Here is a 9738-nt window from a genome sequence, read left to right on the forward strand (position 1 = left end):
CAACTGCTGCTGCCCTTTTGAACTGTTAGCTGCTCTAATCTTTTTGTTTTCCATGACTACATTATTAGCCATAGTCCCTGTTATGTAATGGGTCTCCTGTGCTTCCTCCTCCACGATCCGCTCTTATGGCTCATGGCATGTAGGTGTTTGGCAAAGGTAATTATACCTTAGGCTGAACAGTAGCACTCAAAGAACCATGCCTCTGCCCCCACTCTGAACCACGTGACTGCTTGTTTGGCTAGGCCAATACAGCTTAAAACTGCCATACAAAGTTCTCATCAGCTGACCTGAGGCCACATGCCACAATTTTTTTTTAAACCATTCTTTGTTAAGTTTTCTATGAACACTGACCTCTCAGAGAAGTTTATGCAGCTGTCATCTGAAAATTCACCGAGGACTTGTTGAAGGTGGTACCAGCTAGCCAGCATTCTAGGCACTTTACTCCTGAAGTGATGAGCTAAACTACCCCAGGAAGATCTGATCTAGATAACAGGGATGCCGTGAGCCCCATGTAAGTCTCAACACACTTTCCAAGCAGTTGTCCAAAAAGCTCATGGTGGCCCGGCCTGAGGTATGTAGTCACCCACAGAGAGGTCTAAAAAGATTCAGAAAAAGACATCACTGTACCCTCTGATGTCCTCAGAGTGCCACCGTCTACCCTTCCACCCAGCCTGCAAATCTAAGTAAGTTAACAGTTGGTGCTTCCAGAGACAGCCTGACAAACTACCCCATCCATAGGCTTACCCAGCTTTAAATGCCTGATTCCTCAGTGCTGCCTTCCCCTGCCAGCAACAAGACTGGCAACCTGGGATGTGCCAAGTTCTTGGCGCCAAACAGTAAAACAAAACCGTATAGGAGGGGATTTTCGAGTTAGCTGATTTGTAAACACTATAGCAAGCCGCTGTGTAAACATTTGTTTCTGTGTACCTATTATTTCTCTCAGGCAGTTACCTGGATGCCACCCTGACAGCGTGGGAGCGTGTGCCTCCTTGAATTACACATGCCTCCGTCAGTCACACTTAAATGAACCCGCTGATTGTGCATCATTAAAAGCCCAAACAAGCCAACCCAGCCAATAGAAGAGCCCAGAACAAAAACCCTTCATTAGATGGCAATCACTGGGTTGCACAGTAATTATGGAAGGGAGGGTCTCCACTGCCACTCAGAAGGAACATCAGGTCTCCAGGTGTGTTCCCATCTGATGAGGCAATGCCACTCAGAAGATGCCAGCACAGGGACCTGGATGAACAAGAAGCCACATACATTCAGGGGTGTTCTGAGAAGTTACCAATCCAACTTCACTTTGACTTTCTCTAGAGGAAAAGTTAGTTGGGCATGTGGGCAGTCCTTCAATGTTCCCGACTCCACAATACCACTTTACTGAAGTTAGGGAAACCCACATTTGCTAGGTCTCACAAAATGGATGTGGTATACCTTCCAACTCTTTATCCCATGGACACTGGGCCCCCACTGACCTTTTCACACCTCAAGAGAGGGAGGTGCAGGAAGGGAGGTGAGACTCCTCCCCAGCTGACAAGCAGCTGATACTGGAAGCCAAACACAAATGTATCCTACTACAGAGTACACTTATATTCTTAAGTATTTATATGTGTGCATCTATATACATGTGTGTATTCATATATGTGTGCATCTGTGTGAATGTAGGTTTGGATATGTGAGTGCAATTGAACTTGGAGACTAGAAGAGAGCACTAGCCAGGAACTACTTATAGGTAGGTGTGAGGCATCAGAAGTGGCTGTTGATACCCGAAACTAGGTCTTCTACAAGAGGAACACAAGCTCTTAACCTCTGAGTATCTCTCTAGCTCTTGGGTATGAATTCTCAATCACTTTGCTAAACTCTCCACAAAACAAGTCAATGAAAATTCTACAAGACAGAATATGGTTGACATCACAGAGCACTGGCTCTTCCTATTTCCTGAGAGCAACCATGTAGCTTCCAGGTCCCTAAATTGAGGCTGGAGCCCCAATCCTAGATTAAGCAGTTATAATCAGGAAGTGGCAATGAACTGGGGAAAGAAAGGCTATGGTCCTTGGCTGTTTTTTAAGCACCTTCATAGTATGGCAGGGTCAGAAGGGCCTCAGCTACTGCCTCTGGCCATGCAGAAGACTTTAAGTCATGCCAAAGAAAGGAAGGTTCATGCAACATATAAAATCTTACTGAATGCACCTATGTGAGAGGCAAGCTGCAGGCAACACTGCGTGGCTGGCCTGGAACAGGAGAGCTGTAGTGAAAATGCAAACTAAAAGCAATGCAAGTCACATGAGTCAGTCACCCAGCCCAACTCCAGCCAGAGGAACACATGAGGCCCCAGTCCAAATGCCAGTCTTAGTCAGAAAATAGATTTATTATTGATAGTGAGTGAAGTTGTCAGTATTCGATACTTGGTTGAACAAGCCAAGGTTGCCTTTATATTGACAAAAATGCCTTATTTTACCTGCAATCATAAACATTATTCCAGCAAAAGAGGTACATTTTCTCTCCTTTCTGTCTTCCTTGAAAGATCATCATAAGTTACAATGAATTAGCTTCTATATAATGAGAAGAGCACACCCAGGCTCAACAGTCTTGCAAGTCTACACTGTTGCCCCAGCCCAGTGCTTTCTTGCTGTCTCTCCATCTGAAATAGTTTGATGTCCCTCCACCCAGCTTCGTCAGAGTGGAAGTCACTACATGCTGGATGGAGCCTGGAGTGATGAGAACATTTTATATCAGTGGAAGCTGGAAAGAGAGTACAAAAAGGTGGGGTGGACTACCTTCCTCTTTTATTCATTTTGTGGTTTCATTAACACTTAACAGTGTTCTTTGATGACTGATCGCTGATCTAGAACATGGCTTTTTAAACTGTTGATCAAAACACGTTATGATTCAGTTGAGTCCATTTTCCAGTGCCTGTCTGTCTTTAGTGGTCTTCTCTTTATATGGGTCATTTTCATACTAGGAAAAGAAAAATGTTCCACCTCTGGAATTAACGTTGAAGAGCTTGCATGTTCTCAGGGTAACTTTAGCCTCCCTTCTCCAGCATGCTCTGCAAGAGAAACAGAAAGTATAAGTTCCACTACCAGAAGGCAAGGGCAAACAAACGGCAGGAAGCATTTAGGTTGATTTCAGTGCTTTTCAAATACCGACTTCCAACCCAAGGACAAAGCATATGCTTTCCCATCTCAAAATACTCTAAGAAATACCCTATCCCGTCCATCTGAATCTCCAAATGACCCACCCATCAGCATCTGAGAGGAACAGCCTGGGTAAGAGCATGGCCTGGAAAATGGCAGGAGGGTGCTGTGGCATCTGGAATCAGGGACATTTTGCTGAGACAGTGTGGAGTAGGAAGAACACAGTGTAGCAGTGAAACCCAAAGGCTCTGGAGGAAGAATCTCATCTATGAACTATCAAGCCCACGTCCAAAGATTACAGCTTACTCCGGGCAGAATGTAGATGTCAAGTCTATACAGCCCCCAGCAACACTACAGGCAGGTCTCTTCCCAAACTGCCCAAGTGTTGTACTGGGAATGAGGATGGCAGATAACAACCATCAGAGGGAACTGTAGCCCGCTGGGGCAGCAGGAGATACTTTCCCCCCATTCTTCTATATCTTTAAGAATAAAAAAGTAGCCATCTCCCTTTTAGTTTTGAAGCCACTTATAAAAGTACAGGTGAGGCCTGTAGCTGCATTTTCTTCTTGTCCTCATAGTCCCTGTATTCTTGCCAGCTAAGCTATTGAGTCCTCACTGCATTTTGTTAAGGGCTATGGGAAAGCTATCCCACATACCCTTGGGATATGAAAGACTAAGCTTGTGTGATGGTTTGTATATGCCCAGGGAGTGGCACTACTAGGAAGTGTGTACTTGTTGGAGTAGGTGTGTCACTGGGGCTTGGGCTTTAACATCCTCCTCCTAGCTGCCTAGAAGCCAATCTTCTCCTAGCAGCCTTCAGATGAAGATGTACAAGTCTCAGCTCCTCCTGTACTGTGACTATCTGGATGCTGTCATGCTCCCACCTTGATGATAATGGACCTCTGAACCTGTAAGCCAGCCCCAATTAAATGCTGTCCTTATAGAGGAACACCAGGGCCAGGAAGTGGGAGTGGATGGGTTGGAGAGCAGGGTTGGGGAAGGATATAAGGGACTTTTGGGATAGCATTTGAATTGTAAATGAAGAAAATATCTAATGAAAAAAAGAGTTGCCTTGGTCATGGTATCAGTTCACAAAGTAAAACCCTAACACAGCATGGTAATAATTTGCTATTTTTTACTTATTTGCTAAATGTATGCTAAGGTTTATTAAGATACACACGTACATGGTAAAAAAAAAAAATCCTCTCATGGAACAAGGCATGCAAGGGAAGGTTTTTGTTCATGTTGCATTCAGGACCAGGAAAGGCTTTTCTCTGCAGCTGAAACAAGGAAGGAAGGAAGTCATTGCACACTATCTCAGGGTAGTCAGAATACAGACAGAAATTGGGGCTGTGGGTAGGGCAGATGGTACAGCAGCAGCAGTTAAGAGTCAAGAAAAGACCAGCATGGTTAAGGAGGGGGAGGAGGCAGGGCCAAAATGGACACGAGATGGACAAGCTTGCCAACTGGCCACTGAAAACACATGAGTATCCAACAAATGCTTCTTAAACAGGAGAATGGCACTCATGAAACTGAACCTATGTCCTCAGTACAGTGAACTAAATGGAGGGGAGTGTGGAGTAGGAAGACCCAGCAGATCAGACTGCAAACCAAGCAAGAGTGGACCAGGAAAACAGACACAAGAAGCCCAGAGAAGAAAAGAGGGAAGAGGGGTTTGGGTTGACCTGAAGTGACAGAGTATAGGAAGGGACACTCTGCGAACAAAGAAGATAAACTCAGTTTGGAGTTTGTGAGCTGATTTTGAATGAGGCATTCTTACAGTAACCATTAGAAAGAAGTCACAGGTTTGGAAAGAAAGGTCAAAAGTCAAATGATTTAAGGACAAAGACAGTGGGAACATGAAGAACCAAGAGTGGAAGGACAAACGGCCCTCCAAACGAAGAGTGGATGGTGATGTGATAATTCTAGGGTCTGTGATTATAAGTGGTATGGTGACAGGGGCACTATAGAATAGGCAGACAGGCTAGTGAGACAAACAGGCTTGGGAAGAAAAAAACAGGTCTAGATAAAATGCAGGAAAAAGCTGAAGAAGCAAAAGCTCCACTTGGTGGAGAGGACAGGAGAATGCACACTGCATGAAGGCTCCTTTCAAGTGCATTGCAACCAGTGCTGGGTTTGCGGATGAAATAGAACAGCTAACCTCCCAAGTCAGACACTGTCCGCCATTGTCAGCGCCATAGCATTTCTTCTAGGCTCAACTTTTTGTGTCTTGATCTGTGCAAGTCTCCAATGACAAAGGTGGGTGCTCTGAAAATGATGCCCAGACCACCTCACTCTGCTCATCTTTACTATCTGTACAAGGGACTAGGAGCTATATGAGCCCACTTAGGGCTCCCTGTTTCAGGGGAAAGTAACCCCTGAGTGATACTCTATGGTTTACTGTGCATTGTGTGCGTGTGTGTGTGTGTGTGTGTGTGATAGGTCCCATGTATTTCTGAATTCACCAATGGGAGCCTTAAGCACTGTGGCATCTGCTTGGTCTGGATCCATGGTTCACTATGGATCACTACATAGCCAGGTGACAGACAACATGCCTCTTTTCTGTGTTGTAACATAATCTGCAGCTAGTGGAACACAATGAAAGCCAGAGTTAAGGGGTTCTGTGGGGGCTGATGGATTCTTTTAGCCATTCTTTTCTCTTCAGTCCTAAGCAATTATAGATGAGTAATTTTCAGTGGAATGCCAACAATGCTCTACTTTCCTGAAGAATGACTAGCTGGACCCTGGTTCAAATGGAGTTCAGACCGTTAGGATACAGGCTCTCTGTACTCACAGTACAGAGAGCCTGTATCCCTGCTACATGGATTAGACTCCTAGTCCCTCAGACGGAGTGTAATGGCTCAGTGGTTTGTGTGTCACTCTCTGGAGACATTAGGGAACAGAGGAAAGCTGCGGGGATGGTCTATAATCCCGCTGTCACACTGCACTCAGCTGCTACCGAAGGGTGGCAGAGGTGGTACAAAACTGCTTCACTGCTGTCAGAGACATTAACAAATACACATCAAGTTGGGATTTTAAAAAGATGAATAAACTGATAAACATTCTGTGCTCTTACTCTGTCACAGCTGTGTGATAAGACCCGTTGAAAGCTAGAGCCAGGGCCTTTGGTTAGAGGGAGCCCAGGACTGACAGGGCTACACTACACCTCACAGGCTGTCCCATAAGCTTTGCATCTTCTGTATCTGGATGCGGTTGGGCTGAATTTCAACACTGCATAAATTAACACTGCATAAATTAACATAGGAAATTCCCTAAAGAATGAAGGAGAAGCTTTGCAAGCTATATTAAAAACCCTGCTGCTTTCATTTAAGGAAATGCTAACACTTAATGTGGAGAAAGAAATTCCTCATTCACATAGTTGGGTCTGCAGAAACGCCTTCTGTAAACAGCTGCGTAAATTACCAAAAGGAGTGAATGGTTCAGGAAGCAACACTGCTCTTTTCTGATAGCTCTTTCAGTTCCAGCCACTGATGAACTCACTCGGTCAAACAGGAACAGTGCCCCGGAGACCTACGACACTATGTCATTTCCACTTAGTAAAATGATTTCAAGCACTTTTCTCAAGTATTTTTGTTCCACAGGCATCTCCAGTTTCTGGATCTCTGCTTTCTTACAGAGGCTGACTAGCAGTGGACAGCCACTGGCTGTCTCAGTAGATTTAAAAGCACCCCGGTATTGCTAAGCAATCATTACCAAGAGAATGGGATTTAAAAAGAGACCACCAAGAGCTAGCTAGCATCTCCCCAAGCTTTCAGACTCAGTAGAATTAGGTGTGGGCAGGAGGACTAACATAGCAGCAGGTCCCCAGTCAGGCATAGCCTCAGGACGAGTTTTCACTTAGGCGAGCTAGGGCTGACCTGTGATGGGGAAAATCAATGAGAGGATGGTGGGGGAGAGAGGAAGACCGTCCTCCAGGTTAGCTTCCGAGAAGCACTGTTGCCTGCCAGCTGGGTGGCCTGAGTAGTTTTGGATTTGGTGTGCTCCCTCCAGTCAGGGTTGTGCTTTCTGCTTCCTGCTTTTGTAGGTGACACCAGTCACCTGCCTGGATCTCATTTCATATCATCCATGTCTCTGTGTGACATTCAAATTAATTTACAAGCAATTAACTGTTTATACAACTTGCCACAGAAGTAGACAAAACAGTGAGACTACAGCTCAAACTTTTAGAAAAGGAGCCCTGGGAAATAACTATTAAGAAAAATGAAAATCCATGGTAATATTTCTTATATTAAATTCAACTTTTTTAAAAAAGGGAAAATGCTGTAAAGCAAAGTATTTCTCTCAGAAAGAGTGAGAAACACATCCCTAGGATGGGTAGGACTGGGGGGGGGGGGCGCAACTTGCTCGGACAGCTTCAAACTCGATGAGCCTCCGCCCCACAGGAGGAGCAAGACCACTGTGTGCAGCCTTCCAGCCACTAAGAAACAATAGAGAAGTCAGGGAACAATAAAACCTGCGGCCAGAGGCCTTCCCACAGGCTGCCCTTGATTTGCCTTTGTGCTTTCTGTTATACTAGATGGGCTTCTGAGTCAAGGAGATTCTGGGGACCTGAACTGTCACTGTGGAGGGTGTTAGCCCAGAGACAGGCTGTGAGTGCTGGGGTGACTCCCCCAGGATGGCCTTCTGCTTTGGAGGTCACAAGATGGAGAGCACTTTTACTGGAGTGGTTTCTGCCTTCTCCCAAGCTCAGTTTAGATGCATCCTAGGAACAGTGAGTTTAGATGTATCCTAGGAACAGTGAGTTTAGATGTATCCTAGGGACAGTGAGTTTAGATACATTCCACGGACAGTGAGTTTAGACTTCTAGGTAGCCTGGACAGGTAGCTTGTGACAGTGGCATGCCTTGTCATGAAGAGAACCAGACAGACCCTGCAGAAATTGGTGCAAGTTTGGGGTGCTTGAGCCCCACTTCTAATCTTCCAGTTCAGAATCCTTAAGGGGAAGGTTGGCCATGCACAATTTATAAATTTCAGAGCCTGTGAGGTTCACACATGTCTGTGCCCTCCTGGGTTTGAAATGCAGAGCAGGCGATGAGCTCTGCTATGTATGGTTCATTCCTACTCTGGAACTGTGCTAAGGAAAAGATGGGGGTGGGGTTGATGATCTCCAAGTCCTCCAGCTCCAAGAGTCCGGTCAACATGTCACCGTGAACTCATCGGCACACAGCCACAAAGCAGCCTGCTCTGGCATTAAGTATTTTTCCCGTACAAGAGCCGGGATTTCCAAGTAACAGATATTCCTGTTTCCAGAACCTTTTCAGGCTCAATAATAGGGGAATGCTTTGAAGCCTAGCTGAACACAAATCCAAATTATAGGGGAGGTAAAATACAATGTCCTTGACAAATTTTCCCTAGACAAATTCCTCCACACATGATAATCTTGGAGTCTTCTATTTTGGAAATAACCAATACTGGAGATTTTGTTCATAGTTTATAAATGAGAGGACTATGGACATTAGTTTTGGGAAGTGTAATTTTGGGGTCTAGCTAGCTTCACTGGTGAAGGTCGTGACTTGGCATTCTCTCTGTAGTCAGGGCACTTTCTGATCTCTACAGTTTAGCACAAGATCAAGTCTCAACGGAAAAGCTGCTTGGCTACCAGCTTACTGCCCATGCTATAACTTAAGTCTTGGTCCTGGTTTTGTCATCCTGCACACTTATTGCATCTTCAAAGTCCCTCACCTCCCGTGGACTATACCTCATAGACTGTGGGGCATCACAGTACACTAGGAGCCCAGAGCTGGCTACGGCATCTGCATTTTGTAATGGAGTTCATTAGCTGGCAGGTGGCTGGCTGTGGGGTAGCTGTTTTTTTACTTTACTGACTCTGGAGAAACCGTGAACTGTTTCCAGCCTCTCCTGGTCATCAGATCACCATGCCTGTTAGGAATATGAACTTGAGAACAGGATATGCAGCTGAAGCTACAGAGCAGCAGACTAGTCCGTCTCAAGGGTGACTGACAGCAAACTTCATGAGGTAAAGGCACTAGATCCCAAAAATCTCAGAAAGAGGGTGCTATCGCTAAATAGGCCATGCCTCTTGAGCCTGTACCTACTTCTTGCTCTCCACAACAAACACAGAATCAGACCTTGTAGGTAGAGCTTCAAACCCTCAGCTCACCAAGAAAAAACTAAAGTTGTGACCACCACGAATGGTCTGGTGAAAGCACTGCACAATAACCCTACCACTCGGAGAACAGAAAGTTCCATGAGAATCCCATTAAGTTCTTTGCATAGCAACAGGCCTGGGGGGGGGGGTAGCTAAAATGCTTGCAATTCTTGCCTACCAAGTAAACATTAAAGCAGTGGAATGTTACAGGGAATAGAGGCAATGCTGATCTGTAAGTCAGCCCTCCTTCACTTTAAAAACTAGCAATTGGAGTGCCAGGTATGGTACTGTACCCTTTTAGTCCCAGTACATGGAATGCAGAGGCAGGCAGATCTCTAGGAATCGGTAAATTTGGGGCCAGATAGGGATAGAGATGGACACACACACACACACACAGCAGAAGAGGAAGAGGAAGGGGAGGGGGAGGGGAAGAAGGGGAAGAAGGGGAAGAAGGGGAAGAAGGGGAAGAAGG

At 45.5% G+C, this 9738-nt stretch overlaps 1 protein-coding gene across 2 annotated transcripts in view; it reads right to left on the bottom strand.

Moving 5' to 3' along the window:
- Positions 1-2341: 2341 nt before the first annotated feature.
- Chchd3 (coiled-coil-helix-coiled-coil-helix domain containing 3) overlaps positions 2342-9738 on the bottom strand; it is a 264762-nt gene continuing 257365 nt past the window's right edge. For both annotated transcript variants that reach the window (XM_021164672.2, XM_029478369.1), the window contains one exon: positions 2342-3049. In XM_021164672.2, the coding sequence (XP_021020331.1) occupies positions 3026-3049 (24 nt within the window). In that variant the 3' untranslated portion in view covers positions 2342-3025. The remainder of the gene's footprint in view (positions 3050-9738) is intronic.

Source organism: Mus caroli, chromosome 6, assembly GCF_900094665.2.
Source record: "Mus caroli chromosome 6, CAROLI_EIJ_v1.1, whole genome shotgun sequence".
NCBI classification, from domain to species: Eukaryota; Metazoa; Chordata; class Mammalia; order Rodentia; family Muridae; genus Mus; species Mus caroli.